Source organism: Carettochelys insculpta, chromosome 14 (assembly GCF_033958435.1).
Source record: "Carettochelys insculpta isolate YL-2023 chromosome 14, ASM3395843v1, whole genome shotgun sequence".
NCBI classification, from domain to species: domain Eukaryota; kingdom Metazoa; phylum Chordata; order Testudines; family Carettochelyidae; genus Carettochelys; species Carettochelys insculpta.
In genome coordinates, this window is record NC_134150.1 from 41,337,361 (window position 1) to 41,358,959 (window position 21,599).

The window sequence follows — 21,599 nt, forward strand, 5'->3', positions numbered from 1 at the left end:
AAGTGACCTCCTGCTCAACCTGGCCAGTTCCATCGGATGGCCTAAGCACTGTGCAAGCGTTGACCAGTCTGCTTGGAAGTCCTGCCTGCACCTGGGGAATGAGCCAGCAGCTCCCTGTAGGGTCTCGAGGAGATCTGGAAAGGTCTGGCCCCAGCAGGATTCTGATCAGAGCAGCTCCCCGGATCGGTTGGCCCCTGCCGATGCATGAAATCCGTTCTGCACATCTCGCTGAGCTGGAAGGGACCTTGGGAGGTCATCACAGCCAGTCCCCTGCCCTCACAGCAGGGCCTACCACCATGACTGGCAGATATTTTTAAGCCAATCTGCCCTAGAACAATCCCATCAAGGAGTGAGCTCGCAACCCTGGATTTACAAGGCCAATGCGCTAACCACTGAGCTATCCATCCCCGAGCATGTTGCTCCTGATCTTTGCATGGGTGCAGATGGCTCATGTTTTTTGTAGGGGTGCCCATGGCGTGTCGTCGGCTGGCACATAGACAGAGTTCGCCCCCGAGAGCTGCCCCCTGCTCATGTACCTTTTCAGGAGCTGGGCTCTGCCCATCTGGGCCCCTTGTGCGGGCGGTTGGAACGGGGGAGCGCTGAGTCCTCCCCTGTGATTTCTACAGATGTTGGGTTCAGCAGAAGAGGGGGACCAGCCGGAGGGACACTCCAGGGAGCGTATCCGGGTTGGGTGTGTGCGTAGGGGAGCCGGGGGAGCAGTGGCTGGATGCAAGCTCTGCAGGCTTTCCTCTCCAGCTCGGGGAAAATGCCCCAGGCAGAGCTACACCAGAGCAAACTGCCCTGAGTTCCCAAAGGGTGCGGTGCTCATTGTGGAGTTCCCAGTGGGTGCCACATAACGTCCCCCCAGGAGGACTGTGGGTGGCACAGGTTGCAGTCACACTGGAGGTCTGTGCCTCCTTGGGAGCAGCGGCCACACGCCAGTCCAGAAGCACAGTTACCTGCCGGAAACCCCGACTCAGCAATGTTCATCCAGTCAGGGAACTGGCCTAGCGCCATGTGACCTACGGCCAATCAGAACGGGTCCCATTTCAAAGAGCAACTGGGCTCTCCCCGTGGTGGATGTGGACAATGTGAGTTTTCCATTGGGTGTTTCTCCAGTGGCTGCCAGCGAAGCCAAACTCGTGGGAGCTGAGCCAGGCGATTCGCACCAAGAACTGAGGACCAAAGTCGACAAAGACGTTGTTCGCTGCTAATCGTTTGCCTCATCCTGGCCCAGAATCGGAGGGAGAGGAGAGAGGAAAGATTAACTGGAGAGGAACCGGAGATGCAATCGTGCAGCCTGGTGCCGGCAGCTCCCAGGGGGACGAAGGGATGGGGGCCTCTTGGCTCAGGCTTGGTGTCTGACCTGAGGGGGCTCTAGGGATGCAGAACAGCTTCAGCCACTCTGTGCCTGTGGGTGTGCCTTGCAAATTCTACTCCTGACCCTGCCACTGACTCACAGGGTGACCTTGAGTAGGTCGCTTCTCTGCCTCAGTTTCCCTCGTTGGCTTGATGACCTTGCCTGGCCCCTCCTCCCCCATGGGAGAGCAGCATCTGAGGCTTTATTCAGAATGCTTGTGAATCACGGGGCTCCTCGGGTCGACGGTGCAACGAGCAGTGCAAAGTAGCACAAGCCCACGAGCGGGAGGGCTGGAGAAGCTTCAGAAATGCAGGTCTCTAACAGTGACCTGCTTGAATTAAAGGCACCAGGCTTCCTGGCTGGGAGTTCACAGGCTGAGTTTGGGGAGGCAGGGAGGGGCACACAGAGTGAACCTCTCTCGTCCGGCACCCTCGGGACCTGACTGGTGCCAAATGAGAGAATTTGCTGGACCACGGGAGGTCAATATTATCTAGCACGTCACCAATACTGCCGCTGCTTACTGGGCCCTTAGAAGACATTTGCAGGGTAAATTCCAGCTAAATAACGGCACAGAACACAGAGTGCCAGGACTGGTGGCTGGAAACAAACTTGATGGGCCTGCAGGAAACTTAGTGGTCGTCCGGCTCATTAAAATCATGCCGGACTGTGGATGTTGCTGAATGAGAGCGTGCCAGACTGGAGAGGCTGTCGTGGTCCCAGCAGCATTCATGCGTCCAGATGCACCCTGCGTGGCACACTGGCCAGGCCAGCAGCCCAGCTTGCTTGGTGGCATAGGTGCCTTTCTGCTGGGCAGGAGGGGTGATGCTGGTAGCCCAGGGAGAGCAGAGTGCAGCCCTGGGCCCCTGTGGAAACCGCTGAGGGGCGTTTGCAGGCAGGGGCCGGGTAGGAGCATCCCAACAAGTCACAGCCCCACTGCTCAAGCAGGCAGGGGGCAGGGCTGGGGACTCCAAGGAGACCACGTTGCACTCTGTTCTCTGGAGGATGCATCTTCAACGTCGGCCATCAGGCGGGGGTTGGGAGGCACAAGCAGGAGCAGACTGGCAGACCGGGTGCAAAACCAGCGCCTCCGTGCCCTGATCCCAAGCATGCTTCATGCTCCAGCTGTGTGCCAGGACCTCGTGAGCTCTGCTGGCACAGTGGCTCTGGTGACTACTCTCCCGAGAAGGATCTGCCTTTCTCTGTGGCTGGAAGGACCAAGGGAGAAGCCAGCTGGATGGGGGGGTGCACAGTGGTGGATAAGCTATGTGGGATGAGAGAGGGGTGGAAACCTCTTGGCTTTTCCCCAACCCCTCCACCTCCTCTGACCAGGCTTCCCGCTAATTTGCTCCATCCATGGGCGAAATAAATGTTATGTGCTCCGAGGCATGCGCAGATGTGCACCACCAATAGACACACAGGCTGGGGACGCTCTGCTAATCAGCTGGGTGGCACTTTGCCCTCTCCAGGGTGGCTGCCCCAGTACTCAGCTGACAGGGAACGCTGCCTCTGACCCAGCCCCGCTGCAGTGAGGAGACACCGCTGCTGCAAGATCGGGAGCCTGGTCTCAAGCCCCCGCGCAGGCTGCACAGCGAGCTCACCCTGCCCTCGACTCTGCAGGCCCTGGCAGTGCTGGCCGGGTCTCTCCCCACTCCCCTGGGGAGAGAACAGTGGCTTCTCCTGCCCCTCCGCCTTCCAAAGGACCTCCAAAAGCAGTCTCAGGAGCAAGCACCCTCTCCCGCAGGATGGGCTGAGCAAACGGCGGTGCCCTTGGTGGGTTTCCCTCCAGCCCCGAGCCGAGGCGGCAGGGGCTTGGCCAGGCCCCAGCTGGACTTATCTTAAGAAGCCGGGAGGGGGCGGTGGGATCTTCCAGAGCTATACGGTTCTTGCAAGAAACACAGGGACAAAGCATCTTGGCTCTGTGTGTGCGTGTGTGTCTTTTTCTCTGAGCTCAGGCCCTGTTTATCTCTGCCAAATGAAATCCTTGATTAACCCTTATCTCTCCATTTTGGCGGCTATCTCTCCGTTGGCGCCGTATGTCCAGACACCCGGTACAGGATGATTGATTCCTTAAAGATACGCGCGGCTTTTCGGATACTTCATTTATTGTCTAAATATTTTTGCTCCCATTTCAGCAGCTCCCTTATCGAGCTGCGTTGATGGTTTCCAGCCCTGCTTTTCTCTGCCGCTTGCCTCCCCTTCCTATCTCTGCCCGGAGAAGGGAGGAAGGAATCGCAGCCCCATCCCTGATAGTGCCTGTCGCCCTTCAGTCGATTTTCCTTTGTTGTTTTTGAGGACGGGGGGAAGTACGAGGCTCGGCCACCCATGGGCCGCATGCTCCGGACCTGGCTCGTCTGGCTTGCTCTGGGAGCCTGGTCCACCCTGCAAGGAGGGTGCTGGGTGACATTGCTGGAGTGTGCTCACGCCAGCTTCTTTGGCCCATCTGCCTTTGGCAGCCCCGGCCAGCCATGTTGCTGGGGCGAGCCATGCTGGCTGCTAGGGTAAAAGTGGGTGACGGCCAAGCAGCAAACCCTCAACGTAGGGACTCCTGTTCCCGGCGCCTGGCTGCTGTAAATACGTCATAGGCCATCACGGCCCAGCACTCAAGCCATGGAAAGGGCAGTCCAGGCTGGCCCAGCTCTCCTCCAAATGCTCCTAACATGGCGCTGTGCTACAGACACAGGGGGTTTTGTCTGCCGCACAGAGGAGGCCAGTGTCGGCTGGAAACTGGGGAAACCGAGGCACGCAGCAGGACAAGGGCTTGTCTGGAGTCAGCCAGAGGCAGTGCGGGGAATAGAAAACGTTTCTCTGGCATCGCAAGCCAGCACTTTAACCACTAGGCCGCAATGCCTCCCCCTCGGGCTCTGCCCAGCTGGGGCTCTCTTCTCACCGAGCAGACTAGGTAGCAAGGGGCTCTTTCCTCAGTGTTCTTTAGGGCCCGACTTCTCCCACAGGGCACTCGCTGGGGCCCCTCTGTGCTGCCCCATCCCGCCGGGTGAAGGGAGACACCCAGTGCAAGCCAGAGCCCCAGCATGGTGCAGGTGGCCGAGCACAGGGCTGGGAGTCAGGAACTACTGAATTTGAATCTCCCCTCTGCCACCGATTCACTCTGCGGCCTTGGCTGCGTCCCAGCCCAGCTCATTGCCTCAGTTTCCCCTCTGTGAAACGAGAACAGTACTTAACCGCCTCCTTTAAGGTTGAGCAGCAAACAGCAGGAGTGATTCCCCAGCCGGCGGGGCCAGAGGGCAGGGAGAGTGAGCGACCTCTCCATGGTCTCTGTCTGGGTCTCAGCCCAGCCACCTTGGGCCATCCTTCCAGGGTGAATAGTGCTGTTCCTGGGTCATTGACAAGTGACTGGCCTGGCCCGCAGGCCCCCCTGGAGAGGAACCCAGCTGGCCCTTTAGCTAAAAGCCCTGGCATACCTCCCTTGCTGGAGCGGGGCGCAAGGAAGCCGGGTGTCCCCTGGGCAGCTGCCCTGTAGGGCTCTCTCCTGAGTCACTGCACCAAGGTGCCATCCAGCCGTCTGAGTCCTGCAGGGGACCAGCGCCTTGCAGGCAACAGAGATAGGGACTCCAGGGAGCTCTGAGATGCTGCTTGCCCTGCTGTGCTACGGCAGTGCAAGGGCCCTGCCTGCTCCCTGCAGGGTCAGCTGGGCTCGGTGCCCATAAGCCAGAGCTCTGGGAACTCTCCAGGCTGCTTGCAGTCACAGGCACGCGCCAGCCCCGCCTGCAGCTCAGTTCTCCTCACCCTCTCCCACCCAGCTGGCTCTTCCCCTGAGCTGGGGCAGCCCTGGCCCCAGGTTCCGGGCTAACCGGGGGGCTGGTGTCTGCGTGGCGGAGCGAGGGGTGGGCGCTGCCCCCGATAGGGCCCTGGGACTGGATGCGGCTCGGGAAGGGTTTCTGATGGTTATCGGGGCGGATCAGAATCCAGACACTGACCTCTTTGTTACGGGCAAAGCCAGGAGGATTGTGAGAGGCGCGGCGCGGGGTGGGGGTATGGCTCTGGGGTGGGGCGTGGTAGGGGGCTGGGAGCCAGGCGAGCGGGGTTACACCCCCGGCTGCCAGCGTTGGTCACTCAGAGGGGCCCTGGGGCTGCACTGCTCCCCCATCCCCTCCCCACATGGCCCCAGGACACCCAGGGAGACTGGGCCTGGCTGAATGCGGGTGCCGGGGGCTGCAGGACAGGGGACAGGCCAGACTCCTGCCGTTGAATGTGGATGCAGTTGGGCCAAGCGGGGGGGATTTCTGCCAGCTGGGAGCTGCTCCCCGAACTCGCCGGCCCCTCCGTCGTGTACACATGGCTGCCACCTGCTCCCACCACCGCACGGGGCACTTCACATGGGGCCACAGGAACGGCTCATTAGCGCAGTGTTACTTGGGAGCCAGGGCTGGGCTGGGGATGGAGGGTCACTGGGCTGAGCCGTGGGGGATAGTCTGGGGTGGGAAAGTCTCTGGGCCAGGCCAGGGGGCCCATTTGGAGTGGCTGGGCCAGGTCACAGGGCTGGTTTGGGGTGGCTGGGTCGGGCCAAGGGGCCGATTTGGGGTGGCTGGGCTGGACGCAGGGCCAGTTTGGGGTGGCTGGGCCGTGTCACAGGGCTGGTTTGAGGTGCCTGAGCTGGACCCAGGGCTGGTTTGGGGTGGCTTGGTCAGGTAACACTGGTTTGGGGTGGCTGGGTTAGGCCACGGGGCTGGTTAGGGGTGGCTGGGCCAGGCCACGGGGCCGGTTAGGGGTGGCTGGGCCAGGCCACGGGGCCGGTTTGGGGTGGCTGGGCCGGGCCAAGGTGCCGATTTGGGGTGGTTGGGCCAGGCCAAGGGGCCGATTGGGGGTGGCTGGGCCAGGCCACGCAGCTGGTTTGGGGTGGCTGGGCCGGGCCATGGGGCTGGTTTGGGGTGGCTGGGCCAGGCCAAGGGGCTTGTTTGGGGTGGCTGGGCCGGAGCCAGGGCCAGCTTGGGATCAGACAGTCCCTGGGCTGTGCAGACTGTTTGTCGGTGGAGGGGTTTGCCCAGGCAACCCGCGCCATGTCCATAAACTCCGGGCTGCACTCATGGGCGCTGGGCGAGTCGGAGGGGGGTTGTAGAAGCAGATCAGGTTTGATGCTGGGGGCTCCTCCAGAGCAAACTCAGTGACTCCACCTCCCAGTGGGGGGGCTGGGCTACTCGGGGTCCGTCTCAAGCCCCCCGTCCAGAATGCAGCTCCTGGACACCCACCTGCTCCCCCCGCCCTGAGCCCACTCTGCTGGGCACCCCACAAATAGTTCTCTGCCCAGGGCACACTTCCGCCCCTGGCGCTCCCATGTACCTGGGGCAAACCTTTAGCCCTTCCCAACACCTGCCTGGCTGGAGATGGGTGGGCAGCCCCCATGCGGACAGCAACCAGGGGGTTTCCTCGGGTTTGGGGGAGGGAGCAGCCGAAACCAGCAGGAGTGTCAGTCGCAAACTGGGATTGCTGGGCCAGGTGAGCTCATTCCATTGATCAGAGGCTGGAGATGGAGGGAAAGGCCCCCTAATATCCATACCCGCCCTCTGACCTGGCATCTCTCGGGCATTACAGTAGCCTGGGGCGCAGGGGCTCAGCTCATGCCTAGCTCAGTTTTCTGGGCAAAAATACATACGAGGAACAAGGGCCATTTCTGCACCATCAGCAGAAGCGACCCGCGTGCGTGTGTTTTTATCACGCTCTGAGCACTCTGCGCCTGGCAGCGATAAGGCCTAAACCGGCCGAGCCTGTCAGGCCGAGTGTGAGGGCTTAGAAATGTTGGGAGGAATAATTAGATTTCATATCGTTACCGCAGCAGCCATCGAAGGATCAGGCAGATTAATTTTTTTCCCTCCTCTGCTCATTAATATTCATTAGCGGCACAGGAAGGCAGAGCTGGGCTGAGGCCAGGCGCGAGCTGGAAGTGGGAGGTGGAGGCGCCCGTCTGCTGGGGCCTCTTTCCTCCATGCCCTCCCTCACTGGCCCTCTTCTCCGTATAAACCCCCGACTGCCGGGGACTGTGCGTTCTTTCCCCTCCTTTGATATCCCCGTGCTCACGCAGCCTGAGCCCAGCACACCTGGTCTGGGACAATGCCACAGGCCGGTCACCCAGGAGATGCTGGTGTGTAACTGGTGGGGTGTCTAATGCGGTACTGGAAACCAAGTGCTGGTACTGGGATTGGGGCGTCCCTGTGTCCTCCTAATGCCTGGCCCTGCTGCATGCCCCTGGGAGCTTCTAGGGAGACGCTCCGGCTAGTTGTGGGGTTCTGTGTTATTGTAATGGCTGGGAGTGCCTGTCCTGGACCAGGTGTGGCAGGAGCAGTACAAACTCAGTCGCTGCCCCAAAATCCCTTTCAGCAGGGAGATGCTGTGGGCCGGAGCTTCTGCCTTCCGTCAGCCCATAAACTCCCAGCTGTCTAGGGCAGAAGGCGCCGCTGTGATCACCTCGGACTTGCGACGCAGCACGGGCCAGGGACCGCCCCCCAGGGCAGAGCTTTCCCAGCATCCCATGTCGATGTAAACGTCCCCAGGGATGGAGACTTGGCCAGGACGCTGGTGAATGGTTCCTGACTCATCACTCTCATTGGTAAAAACACACAAATTGTCTGGTTTCAGCTTCCGGCCCCAAGGGCGCGTCAGCCCGTCTCCTGCTGGGTTATCATGTTCCCCAGGTGGGTCCTGAGTGCTAGCCTGGCCTCAGCTCACACCCCCCCCGCCCCCCCCGCGTGCATGGCCCTGATCCTGCTGGTCCCAGCTAGTGGGGCTGTGCGGCAGGGTCTCCCAGAAGCAGGGGCGTGTGAGGAGGGGGGGCCGCGTGGGGCTCCCAGCTTGGCCAATGCCACAAGCACTCTAGCCTGAACTGAGCTGTTTGAGGGGGTTGGCGTTGAGGCCGTCTGCCCTCTGCCCTTTCTGTGATTGCTTGGCAGGGCGCGGCTGGACTTTGCGGGCTCCCCTGGTGCACGCTGTCCATGGTGTGGGCTCCCACTGCTGGGGAGGCACAGCCACTCTTCATGGCCTGCCCACAGCAGATGTGATCAGCCAGGTCTCTGGGAGCCAGGGGCCTTTGAGATCAGAGTTCCCTGTAAGCTGAGCCCTTGAGCAGCCACCCAGGAGAGACTCAGGCGCCACCCAGCTGTTTAGCAGGGCACTCACCGCCAGCAGCCTGTGTTTCTATCGATGGTGCACATCTCCACCTGCCTTGGTGCACAAAACAAAATTTATTCCACCTGTGCATGAAAAAATTAAAGGGCACACTCTGCTAGCCGGGCCCCTGCCTCGGGATGCCCCCGCCATTGGCTGTCGGCCTGCAGAGCACGGTGGAGACAAGGCTTCTCAGAAGGTGCAGCAGGGCTAGGATGTAACTAGCTCTGGGGGCGGGAATCCCCCACAAGTCCTGCTGGGCATTGTTCGTGTGCGAGGAGGCGGTGTCTTGAGTGAGTGTGATCAGCCGGGGTCGGTGTGACACGACTGCATCTCCCCTGCGGCCTAGCTCGCGGGGGGGCCACGCAGGCACACAGAGGCATCGGCCCCGGCGCGTCAGCTTGGCTGCTGGCACCGTGTGGCTCGTGCAGATGTTTTTCTGCCCCATCGGAGTCCCAAGGCCGCAGCAGGGTGAACCTGCCTCCCGTGGCTGTCTCCACAGGGACACTGTGTTCTGTGCAGCCCTCCCCTGCCGGGCAGGAGCCTCCTGGCATCCCACTAACAGTGGGACCAGCAAAGAGAGTCCCTCCCTTCCCACCACCCCCTTCACTTCCTCCCTGCTCCTGGCCTGGCGCTGCATGCGGGTCAGGGGTGAGGCGAGTGTTTCCTGCACAGGGGCATGCAGGGCGGTCAGCCCCCATGCGTAACAGGAGAGGAAATAACATGCTTGTCAGCATGAGGCAGAGCAGCGTGCGGTGCCAGCAGGGCAGCCGGCTGCAGGATTGCGGCTGGGAGAAGGAGGGGCCAGGGCTGGCCTGCTACAGCGCCCTGAGGCTCGTGTGACACGAGGGCTCTGGGGCCCCACACGTCTGTCCCCTGTGCATGCTGGCCGATGCAAACGCAGCTGCTGAGTGGCGAGCTGGGCCAGCGCCTGGCTCCACCGACCCTGGCCGGGGCAGCTTCAAACCCCTCACCCACTACTCGGGGCAGGGTGGAATCCCCTAAGTTGGGGTGACTCTTGGGGTTCAGTGCAATTCGGCCGCCCAGGAGACAAGCCCAGGGGAGGGCAGTGAGCATGAGACAGCTCATCCCAGGGCTGAGCTGCCGTGGGTGGCACAGGGCTGCGGACACGGGGGTGTCTCTCGCATGGCTGTGCACGTATTGCTACCTTGCCCTGAATACTCAGGTAGACATGGAAATAGTTCATGCAAACAAGCCAATTCTGAGTGCTGCATAGGCAAGTCATTTCCCACCCCTACCCAGCTGTGTCCTCGCCCATCCATCTCCTCTTTGCCCACCCCCCAGAGCCTGGCCAAGCTGCCCTGGGAGCTGGGGGGCTGTTCCAGCAGTGCTGGTGGTTCCCTGCATGCTGAGCTCCCCAGCTCCCTACGCTGGCCTGGCCAGCAGCTCTTCCCCCTGCCACAGACCTCACAAGTTCACATGACCCGGTGTCTTGGGGGCTAGTGATGGCAGCTGTCACGTACAGGGTGGGAGTGGGGATGGAGGTGGCTTCCACATCCCTGCAGTCCCCAGATCCAGCCAGTCTCTATGCAGCACTGTTGTCCGGGATGCTCTGAGCTTCTGGGGCCCTCCCCCCCACTCGCCCCCAGCTGGGCTCTCCCCTTCTGGGACACAGGTGAAGGGTGAGCCCCAGCCACACATTCATTCGTGTGTTTCTCCTGCTTGTTGCCAGAGCCTGCCTGTGATGCTGATTCTGGGAGACGAGCGGTGCTGGCTGTCCAGGCTGCCCCTGGTGTCCGGAGAAGCCAAGGCCAACTCAGTGATCTACAGGAAGGGTTGGTATCCTCCTAGTTCTGCAGCAGGCCTGGCGGCCGCTTCTTCCACCTACCACATCCAGGCTGCTGGGGGCCTTTCCGGTTTAAAGGGGCAGCAACACCATGAAATCAGATTTATCCCCACTACAGCACACTCCTTCAGGCCTGGCGGAACGTAATTGTGACAGCTGCTAACCACCTCCTGCCCTCCACCCGGCTCAGGCAGCAGAATCAGCCCTCCGGTCAGTTTCCTGCTCTGGCTCTGGTCAGTTTCACGGGCTGGTTCCCTGCTGCCGCACTCTGGGTGCGCAGGTGCCAGCTGGCGGCAGGAGCGCGTCCGGGGTGGAACTCTGGCTGCGGCCCGCACGATTGAGCCATCCTAAGGCAGCCCGGCCCACTAGGCTGTGTCGCTGGACCTGACTTTGGGATCCAGCCGCGTCTCTTTAAACCCTGATGCTGCTGTTGAGAGCGGTGGAACCCAAGAATCACACGCATGGGGGAGACTCAACAGGGGGTCCAGGTCACCTCCATTAAAGAGCAGCATGGATCTTGGCCTGGGCAGAGCTGCTGGAGTGGTCGTACCGCTGGGGGCGTGATGATCCCCTGCTCCCGGCTCTGCCATGGCCTTTGAGATGCTTAACCTCATGGCTGGCCTCAGTTTCCCCATTTGGGACTCTAAGGAGGCCGTTGCTTTTCTTAGCGCCGTCCAAGTTACAGCAGAGAAATTCCCTCCCCATCACCCAGGCTTAAAGGAAGGAGGGACAGGTTGGCCAGGACTCCTCGAAGGCCATTTATGAGTGCCCACCTAGGGGCCAAGATAGCCCAGAGCTTTGAAAGGCCCAAGCGAGGGAGCTCCCAGCCCTACCTCAGCTCCAGGAAGGCCTATCGGAATGTGGGCTCAGCACAAATGGGTCCCCTGCCCAGGACCAGCTCGCTACACAAAGGTCCTTTGCTGGTGGCTGTCACGGCGGAGTTTGGAGCCGGACCTGTACCTTGCCGGCACGGAGGGGGTGGCTCAGCCAGTGGGGCACACAAAGAAGAGGGGGAATATTTAATCAGCTTCACTTGTGATCTGTTCCAGTAATAGCCCAATGCGGCGGCATAGGGGAGAACAGTCCCTGGTTACCTGCATTGCTGGCCAGGCAAGCTGAGGCTGCGCCCATGAGCATCAAGGGCCGAGGCCCCATGGCCTTCCTCTCCATGCGCTTTTCCCTCTGCCTTTCTAAGCTTTCAGGCAAACCCAGCCCAGCCTGCAAGTGGCCCCTGTGCTTTACCCAGTGCCCAGCTGGGGGTGCCAGCCTCTCAGCCTCCCTCTGCGGCCAGAGCGCTGGCTGCAAAGTGAGCTGAACATGGCTGGGAGGGAAAAGTCCTGGAGGAGAGGCCGCTGGGCTGGAGTGGTTAGGAGAGGGCAGACCTCCTGGCTCCCACCTAATCACCATCCCATCGGGCCCCTCTGCCCGGCTGGGACATCCGTCTCTTCCAGGGTCTGTGCTCTCCACCGCTAGGAGCCCCAGGGCAGTTGTCCCCCTGCTTCCTAGCATCCAGGCAACTGCCCCCAATGGCTCCCTTGTGTTAATGCTGCCCCGTGCAGGCTGGAGTCCCAGCCAGGGGCGGTTGCAGGCGGAACAGGGAGCGGTGCACCCTGAATGTGACCAGGCTGCTCAAATCAGCTCAGCCTTAGCACATGCCGGCACTGCCACCTCCAGGCCACGGTGGGCATTGCAAGCCACGACACTGCGCCAGCCAAGTCTGCGAGCCCACACGAGGGGACCGGAGCAGAGGGCGGCACTGGTTTTCCCTAGTCTGGCCTGTCTGCCAGGGAGGAGGTCGTTCTGCCCCTTTAACACAACGCCCGCCTTTCTCATTTGCATGTCGTTATCCAGAAGGCTTTGCAGCCCCCCCCCCCCCCCCGGGCTCTGCTTCATGGGCTCACTGGCATTGGCTGGAGCAGCTTCGGGGTGCCCACTCTGTGGGATCAGGCAGCCCCTGCAGTCACCCCTGTGAGTGGAAGCTGGATGGGGGAATCCATCCTCATGCTTCAGGGCATAAGTGGAACGTGCGATGGTGTCAGGAAGGAATGTCCTCTCCTGGCAGAATCCTGCTGGATGAGGTGTTTGTTACGTGTGCTGAATCTTCCCCTTCCGCCGGGGCACCCGCTGCGTCCTCCATGGCCCGGCTTGCATGGCCTTTGCATGGCTGCGCTGTCCCTCGCGGGAGATGTTTCCTGGTGTCTGTCTCAGGCAGGCACATCCCCTCCCAGCGCGGAGGCAGAGGGCTGTGGGGCAGGGATGTGACCTTCCACGCTCTTGCAACCCACCCTCTGCCTTCTAGATGAATCCCTCTGGTGCAAAACCACCCAGGCCATTGCGGAAAAAGAGCTGCTGAGAGCCTTCGTCATTGCCGAGCCGCAGGGCATCCCAAACCACACCGTGAAATCGGAGCCTGGCGACCCCACCTACCCGGCCACGCTGCACTCGGACATACAGCTCCTGCCCCAGCAGGCCGGTATGGCAGCCATCCTGGCCACGGCTGTTGTTAACAGTAAGTCAGCAGCTACCACTGGGCAGCCCTTCTGGAAACCATCTGGCCGGCCACAGCCTGGCTCCCGGCAGACGCCGTCCTGCACCGCAGAGCTCACCAGCCCTGCGGAGGGGCTGCGGAGAGATCGGCAATCCAGGAGATTCATGCCCCGGGCGGGGTCTGCTCCAAATGCTCTTTCTACCTCGGCCACAGGGCCATGCATCCCCGTACCGGACCTCAGGTTCCTCGTCTCTGAGACTGGCTGGCACCTACGTGGCTGGGCAGTTAAATAGGGTCTGGGCAGGGCCCTGAGGCTGGAGAAGCAGCATTTATTCACTCCTTTCCGCTACCTCCCATCTGACAGGGCATGTCCCACTTCCTTGCCGAGGGAGCGTACAGCCAGCCAGAGGCTGGGCTGTTCCCTTTTCAGGGTGCTCTGGGACCACCCAGGCTGGGATTCCCTCTGGGGAGTGGACCAGTGACCCTGGCCAGGATCTGCTCTGGGGAGGGGACCGATGACGCCCTGGACGGGATGTGCTCTGGGGAGGAGACCGATGACGCCCTGGCCAGGATCTGCTCTGGGGAGGGGACCGATGACGCCCTGGCTGGGATCTGCTCTGGGGAGGGGACCGATCACGCCCTGGCTGGGATCTGCTCTGGGGCAGGGGACCGATGACACCCTGGCCAGGATGTGCTCTGGGGAGGGGACCGATGACGCCCTGGCCGGGATCTGCTCTGGGGCAGGGGACTGACGACGCCCTGGCCAGGATGTGCTCTGGGGAGGGGACCGATGACGCCCTGGCCAGGATGTGCTCTGGGGAGGGGACCGATGACGCCCTGGCTGGGATCTGCTCTGGGGCAGGGGACTGATGACGCCCTGGCCAGGATCTGCTCTGGGGAGGGGACCGATGACGCCCTGGCTGGGATCTGCTGTGGGCAGGGGACCGATGACGCCTTGGCCGGGATCTGCTCTGGGGCCGGGGGCCACCTCCCTGCCACACTCCCCTGGTTATTCTAACCTGGCTGCCCCCGGCAGAGGACGTCTTCCCCTGCAAGGACTGCGGCATCTGGTACCGGAGCGAGCGGAACCTGCAGGCCCACCTGATGTACTACTGCGCCAGCCGCCAGACCTCCAGCTCGCCCTCGGTGGAGGAGAAGCCCAAGGAGACCTACCCCAACGAGCGCATCTGCCCCTTCCCACAGTGCAAAAAGAGCTGCCCCAGCGCCAGCTCCCTGGAGATTCACATGCGCAGTCACAGCGGTAAGGGCGCCCCAGCGAGGCCCAGGGAGATGGCGCAGGCTGGGCCTTGGCTAGCTTGTGGGGGGCGGGATGCTGTGCGTGGTCTTTGCCATTGGATCATTGTGGGGGGTGGATGGCGCCGGTGGGCAGGATCAAAGCGCAGGGGGTCAGCAGGCTGTGAATCCTCCTGGGCGGTCCGTGAGACGGTGGGCAGAGGCCTGGCCAAGGGCTGTATCCTGTGTGAGTCCTGCCCAGCCGTGGGCTGCAGCCCTCTCGGCCCGGGTTGCCGGCTGGGGCAGGCAGAGGGGCGCGGGGAGGTGAGGCCGTGCAGCATGGCGCAGGGCTCCAGGCTGCACCCAGGGGCTGCTGGTGAGATGGGCGGACACTGCTCGTACCTGGGCACGGAAGGTTGCGCTGGGATTTGGAAATTCTCTGCAGTTCTTGCCCCGAATTGCCCTCCTGGCCCTGGCTGTGTGACTGCAGCCTCTGGTCGGGGGGAGGCCAGCCGGGCCCTCAGCGGCAGCTCCCCGTTGGAGCCAGATGAGCAGCAAGGCCCTGGCTTCTCCCGCGAGCAGGAGGGGGCAGCCCCAGTGGGAGCTGTCAATCGTCTCGCTGGCAAGGCCCCACCGCTGCGCTGCCCTGTGTCCCGCTGTAAGACGGGGCCCTCCCGGTCGCCCGTCCAAGCCCGGAGACCTGCTTGTGCCCCACACCCGTTATCTCTGGCCCCTGGGCTGCACAGCTGGGTTCTCGCTGGCAGCCCTCCCAGGGGCCTGGGCGCATGGGCTGTGGGCTCACCTCCGTCCCTCTGCCTTTCAGGGGAGAGGCCCTTCGTGTGCCTCATCTGCCTCTCCGCCTTCACCACGAAAGCCAACTGCGAGCGTCACCTCAAGGTGCACACAGACACGCTGAATGGTGGGTCCCTCCGGGCCACAGCCTCCCTGGGGCTGGCCCCCTCACCGCGCAGCAGCTCTGCAGAGAGGGGCTGGCGGGGGGAAGGGGCTGGGGGAGCCCAGCCTGGCAGCGTTTGGGTGCCTCCCGGTCAGGGCTGGGCTCTCCCCAGCTGGAAAGCCGAGTGGAGCGTGCTCCTGCCTGCAGCTCTAGGAGTGCGGAGTCGGGGCAGACCCCAGGTAGCTCAGAGCCACCCCAGGGACCCTGGCGGCTCACCCAGACTGACCTGTGGGCAGCTGCGCCTTCGCTGGGGCCCACGCCGGCTCACCTAGCGGGGTCTGCAGTGCCACCCCCGGCTGCAGCAGAGCTGGGCCCCACGTGGCCCCCGCACGCTCACAGCCCCTGTGACGCTCGCCAGCACCAATCACCTTCCCGGCTCTTCCTTCCCCCCCCGCCCCCCGGCAGGCGTCTGCCACAGCTGCGGCTTCATCTCCACCACGCGGGACATCCTGTACAGCCACTTGGTAACCAGCCACATGATCTGCCAGCCGGGCTCCAAGGGTGAGGTGTATTCCCCAGGGCCGGGGCTCCCCACTGCCAAGCCACCGGCGCCAGGTGAGCCTCTCTTGTGCCAGGCTGTCCCACCTGCCTCGTGGCATCTAGCCACCTGCCAGCCTTGGAGCGTCTGGCTCAGGCTGGAGTTGCCTCGGTTGCCCCTTGGCCGGGGGGACACAAAGCCCATCCCAGACGGGACCAGCAGCGCGGCCGCAAGCGTCCGGATTGGCCGGGGCTGCCTGCGCAGGATCCCCAACGCGGAAACTGACTAGCGAAGCAGCCGGCTCCGGGAGCTGGGCTTGGCCTCTGCGCTGGCACAGAGGTTGAACTGCAGGGCTGGAGTCACCTCCCACAGCTGCAGGGGGGTCATGCGCCCTGTCCCCCCCTGGATCCAGGGGATCCCTCGCATCCCTGGGGCAGAGCAGATGTTTGCATCCAGACAGACCCCCGCCGAGCAGAGCCTCCCCCTGCAGTCCCCTGGCGGGTGGGGCCGGTCGCTGAGCGCTCCACACCCACTCCAGACAGGGGCTCCGGCTGGGTGGGAGGGACGGGGGGTGGTGGAGGAGACCCTCCTGCCACATGGGCTGCACCCGTGGTTCCTGCCTGCTGAGCAGACTTCAGGGGGGCACCGGCCCCGTGCTGCCTGGCCAGGCCCCGGGATCCCACAGGGGCTGTGGCCACGCATGTCTGACCCCCTTCTTTCCCCGTGACAGGTCCGAGCCAGCCGAGCGGGACCCCCAGCCTGAAGTGCAGCCTCTGCAGCTCCGTAGCAGACAGCCTGGCCAGCCTCCGGCAGCACATGGTACTCCACAGCTCCCTGCCTGCTGGTCCGGAAGGGGCAGAGCCCACACCAGCCCTGGCGCCGGCGCGCCCGGATTCTCCCGCCAGAGCCCCCGCAGCGAAGCTGTCTCCTGCTGGCCAGGTGGAGAACGGCGAGGCCAGGGTCCCCCAGGCAGGAAGCTGCCCCTCCAGCTCGTCAGAGCCGGCACCGCCCCTGAGGATCAAGGAGGAGCCGTCGGACAGCCCCAGAGCAGAGACGGAAGCTGCCAAAGGCAACCCCCTGGCGGAGCCAGCTGCCAGCCCCAGGTCAGATCCCGAAGGCTCCTCTCGGGCCTCCTCCCCGCGCAGCCTGCACTCGGTGAAGGTGAAGTCGGAGCTGGCCAGCCCCACGCCAGGGTCCAGCCCGGTGCCCAGCGAGCCGGGGGCAGCCCCAGCGGGCGCCACCATCTTCCTGCCCCAGTACGTGTTTGGCCACGAGGCCTCGGTGGTGCCACAGGCCTCTGAGATCCTGGCCAAGATGTCGGAACTGGTGCACAGCCGGCTGAAGCAGGGCCACGGCGCCGTGCCTCCTGCCCTGTACCCCAGCGCACCGCTGCCCAAGGGCGCCACCTGCTTCGAGTGCGATATCACCTTCAACAACATCAACAACTACTACGTGCACAAGCGCCTCTACTGCTCCAGCCGCCGCCTGGCCGAGGACAGCCCGCCCGGTGCCCGCAAGCCCAAGGCCACGCCCACCACGCCCAAGGGCCCAGCCACGCCTGGCGCTCTGCTCTCCCCCGCTGCCGCCATTGATAGGCAGGCCCCGCCCTGCCAGGGAGGAGAGGCGGAGCGTGACGCCAGCCCGCCAGCGGCGGAGGCCAAGGCAGAGCCGCGGGCGGAGGACGGCGGCGCCAAGGCCAGCTCCCCTGAGGCGGACGGGGCCGGCCGGGCCAGCGAGGACAGCCAGAGCCCCAGCAGCTCGGTGGACGAGGCGGACGAGGACCCCAGCAAGACAGTGTGTGAGGCATGCAGCATCCGCTTCAGCCGCCACGAGACCTACATGGTGCACAAGCGTTTCTACTGCGCCTCGCGCCACGACCCGCCCCTGCGCCGGCCCAGCGCCCCCAAGGCGCCCTTCCTGCCGCAGCCCGTCCGGACCCGCAAGCGCCGCAAGCTCTACGAAATCCACGGGGCCACCGGCCCAGCCCTGGGCCCCGCCCTCCCCCTGGCTGAGCAGCTGGCCGGCGCTGGGGACCCGCTGGCGGGGGGCGCCCGGCCCGAGGTCCCTCCCGTGCTGTCAGCGCTCATCTCTGTGGCCAAGGTCCCTGGCGCCGCCCCCTCCCCCAGTTCCAGCCCCGATGCCGAGGGCCCCATCGACCTGAGCAAGAAGTCGCGGCTGCAGGGCGAGCCGGTGCCCCCCTCGCTGCTGCCGCTGGGCGACTACCACGAGTGCACAGCCTGCCGCATCAGCTTCCACAGCCTGGACGGCTACCTGGCGCACAAGAAGTACTATTGCCCCGCTGTGCCCCTGCAGGCGGGTGCCCTGGAGCAGCTGCACAAGCTCAAGGGGGCCGGGCCTCCCCCTGCCAAGTGCCGGAGCAGCAGGGAGCCCCCAGAGCCACAGGGCGAGGAGCTCGGGGGAGTGCGGGTCAAGGTGGAGAGGGCGGTGCCGTCGGTGAGTCCCGGGACTTTGGTGGCCAAACCCCTGGCCCTGCCGGCCGCCTACGCCTCTGGTGCGGACTCTCTGCAGCGTTACGCCAGCTCCAAATCCGTCCACCTCCCGCTGGCCGGCTGCCCCTACTGCCCACTCAACGGGGCCGTCAAGGGCGACCTGATCGAGCACTTCCACCACGCCCACGGCCTCTTCCTGGCCAAGCCGGGCGCAGGGCCCGGCGCGGCAGAGCCGGGGCTCCAAGCAGCCCCCAGGACACCCTCTGGCTGCACCCCAGAGAGCAGCCTGCCGCCCCGGCCCGCAGCCTCCCCGCCGCAGCCCCTCGCTCGGCTGCGCAAGGACAGCTTCAGCAGCAAGGAGCTGGCCGGCTTCGCGGCCTCCAACGGCAGCCCCCTGCCCACCAGCTCCCCCGTCTCGCCCGCCGCCCCGGTGCCCGTGTCCCCAGCGCCCGAGGCTGTGCGGGAGCCCAGCCTGAACCCCGCCGCGCCGCCCCCACCCACCAAGGCCCTGCCCAGCCCCAGCCCCAACAGCAACCACAGATATTGTCGCCTCTGCAACATTAAGTTCAGCAGCCTGTCCACCTTCATCGCCCACAAGAAGTATTACTGCTCCTCCCATGCCGCCGAGCACGTCAAGTGAGCCGGGCCCTGGACGGACTCACCCCTCGCGCGGCACAGCCTGGCGGGGCCCACGCCCGCCGCTGGCTCCGGCCCGGGCCTGGATTCTAGCAGGACTTGCCCCAGGCCAGGGCTGTGCAGGAGGCAGGCACAGGGGCCAATGGCCCAGCGGGGCTCTTCCCAGAGCGTCCGTAAGGCGGAGGCAGGGTCGCACGCTGCCTGCCCTGGCGCCAGGCCCCCGGCTGCATGCTGCCTCCTTATGTTACACGTGCTGGAGGGAAGGGGGGTTCCCAGCCACCCCAGCCCCAGTGAGCTCCAGGTCGGCAAAGGCAGCTCCCACCCGCCCCCCAGAGCTTCTCCCCTACTCGGCCACCCGCAGCAAGGCCTCATTCTGACATGGTGCTGGCTCTGCAGCACAGGGCATCTCCACCGCCCCCCCCCCCCCCCCCCCCCAGCACCAGGTGCCGTCTTCTGGCTCCGAGGGCACATGTGCAGAAATCCCGTTAGCTGTCCCACCCTCACGTCCTCTCAAAATCGGCCTCCAAGGGGCAGCCGGGCGCTGTGAGTCAGAGATGGGGAAACTGAGGCACGGCACCTCTCCCAAGGTCACACAGGAAGCTGGCGGCTGAGCTGGGTAGATGGCCCGACTCCCAATTCCCAGCCTTGTGCTGAAACGGTGGGGCCGGGCCAGCCCAGAACCAGCCTGTCTGGTAAGCTGTTGGCAGCACAGGCCGGGGGGTGGTAAGCAGAAATCTCCAGACTAGTCTGTATCCCTGGGGCCCAGCAGTTCTCCAGGGGAGTCTCCTTCCCCCGTTCCCATCCCCGGGCTGCTGGCTGACAGCCTGGCACTGGCATGGGCAGCTCAGTGAGGTGCCCTGGTACCTGCAGCCCAGCAGTGGGCAGCCCTTGGTGCTGGGGAGTCTTCCACACCCACCCGAATGCCTCTGCGGGTGCCCAGTTGCTCCTCACGGTATCTGCAGCCTCGGTGCCCCTGGGCACACGGCCGTGCTAGGCATGGCCCCTGTGGAGGGGGAATTCGGCTGCCAGCTGCAGGCAGGGCCCTGGTGGGCTCAGAGGAAGCCGTGCAGAGCTGAGCCCTAGGATGGGGCAGGCGGGCGGGAGCATTGGGGGGCGGGGGGGTCTGAGCTAACAGGAGGGAATAAGAGCCACGGAAAATAGCTCCCTGCCCACCGCTCTGCAAATCCCCTTCCTGCTGTCCAGCCCGGCCACTGCCGCCCGCAGGGAACGTCTCCCCAGCCGAAAGCCCTGGGCTTGTCCTGCCTGCACAGCACAGCACAGCCAGGCTCCTGGGGGCGGGGCCCACCTTTCCCAGAGCCTGGGGAGGGCGTCCAAGGGGGGTGCCTCCCCTGCCACAGCCCAGACGCATGGGAGCCCCCGCTGGGTCTTTTCTCTGCAGCTGCTGGGGTGGGATGGGGGGATCCTACATGGCACGACAGCCTCGCTCACTTGCAGCGCGATGGTGCCCGTGGGGCGGCTGTAACACCCTGGGACTGGGCCAAGCACTGAAGCCGGGGGGGCGAAGCCGACCCTGGGAACCTGTGTGCGTGGGCGTGTACAGAAATAAATCTGTCTAACAGAGCTGTGCGGCCCCGGTGCGTCTCAGGGGCTGGGAAGCCGTGTTCGCGTGTCACCTCCTGGGTTGCTCGCTGCTGGGACCCTGCAAAGCCCGAGCCACGGGGAGACCGCAGGGGGAGGGGGGCAGTTCGGTCCCCAGGGTGCTGGCTGAGTGGGCAGCTGTCGCACGTGCCCCTAGCAGTGCCTGGGTGGGCTACGTACTTGTGCAAGGCCCAGGCAGAGGCTGTCGCACGTGCCTGCTCTTTGCACGGCTTCAGATGAATGGCTGAGCCATGTGACCAAGGGCTGAGAGTGCAGGTCCCCGCCCCCAGTCTGTTAGCAGGGCAGGCAGTAGGCCCAAGGCTCTGCCAGGATGCAGCTGGTGTGGGAAGGGGCGGAACATGGGGGGCACAGGAAGCGCCCCCTTGAAGAGACCTGGTGGTTGAGAGCCCTGTAAGATGGGGTGAAGCAAAGCGGCTGGGCCCCTCCGCCAGTTTAGCTGTCCACGCTAGAGCGGCTGGAGGGGGGGCAGTTGTGACGCCCCTCCAGCACCAGAACCCCCGGGGCAGCGCGAGGAGCGGCTGGGGGCCCCGCCGGTGAGCCCGGCTGCAAACAGGCAGGGTGAAGCTGAGCCGGTGGCGCGGCCGGGCCGGGGCAAAGTGGCGCCCGTGCAAAGCCGGGGGGGGGGGGGGGGCGGGGGGGAGGACCGAATCCTCAGCATGTGCCTGCTGAGTCCAGCGGGGATCCCTCCCCCAGCCATCGCGCCAGGGGGCTCTGCAAGGCCTGCGCGGACGGGCCCCTCAGCCCTGGCAGCCACACGCTGGCCTGGTGCGCCCAGGCACTGATCACCTCTGGGCAGCCGAAGCCCCCAGCCTCATGTGGCCGCCCTGTGACAGGCCAGACCAGACCAGGGCAGGCCCTGTCCCCCCAGCCCCGCAGGGCTTGTGTTCACACCCAGCCGGGGCCGGCGTCCCGCACCAGCTGCACTGCCCCGGGGAGGGGGAGCAGAGGGCGGCGTGTGCCCTGAGGAGCCTGAGGCAGTGAGCAGACAGCCTGGCGTTCAGCTGCACAATCGGCTCCAGGGCCTGTGACCCCTGGGCTGTGAGAGACCTGAGTGCTGGCATCAGGCACAGCCCCTCAGTCACTGCTGCCTCCACCCAGCCCTGCAGCTGTGAAATTAGCCGTGTGACTAGCAGCCTGCGTGGCAGACAGTGGTGGGGGGCTCTCGCCACAGGGGCTGGGCTCAGGCCCTGCCAGTGCCCCCCCGGTGTCCAGTCCCGAGCAGCCAAGCTGTGCCAGTGAGGGAGGGTGTCGGGCAGTGCCTCACCCAAGTGGCCGATCTGCTCACCACTGAGTCAGCAGCGGCCTGGCCTCTGCACGTGACCCAGGTCCCCGAAGAGCTTAGCAAGGGGCTGAAGCCGCAGTCCCTGGTCCCCCCGGCCCCAGGCTGCAGTCCGCAGTCAGGGCCGTTATTTTCAGCGCCTGCAGCCGCCGTGCCAGGGCTCCCGCTCAGTTTCTTCCG

General features: G+C 64.5%; 1 protein-coding gene across 5 annotated transcripts in view; it reads left to right on the top strand.

Moving 5' to 3' along the window:
• The window catches only part of ZFPM1 (zinc finger protein, FOG family member 1), a 140,362-nt gene extending 120,268 nt beyond the window's left edge, over positions 1 to 20,094 (top strand). Inside the window, exons 5-10 of one of the 5 annotated variants that reach the window (XM_075008963.1) lie at positions 10,167 to 10,269; positions 12,580 to 12,789; positions 13,805 to 14,029; positions 14,825 to 14,920; positions 15,362 to 15,511; positions 16,165 to 20,094. In XM_075008963.1, the coding sequence (XP_074865064.1) occupies positions 10,167 to 10,269; positions 12,580 to 12,789; positions 13,805 to 14,029; positions 14,825 to 14,920; positions 15,362 to 15,511; positions 16,165 to 18,524 (3,144 nt within the window). In that variant the 3' untranslated portion in view covers positions 18,525 to 20,094. Of the gene's footprint in view, positions 1 to 10,166; positions 10,270 to 12,579; positions 12,790 to 13,576; positions 14,030 to 14,824; positions 14,921 to 15,361; positions 15,512 to 16,164 lie in introns of those variants that run through there. The other 4 variants (XM_075008966.1, XM_075008965.1, XM_075008967.1 and 1 more) reach the window with 4 other exon arrangements.
• Positions 20,095 to 21,599: the final 1,505 nt, after the last annotated feature.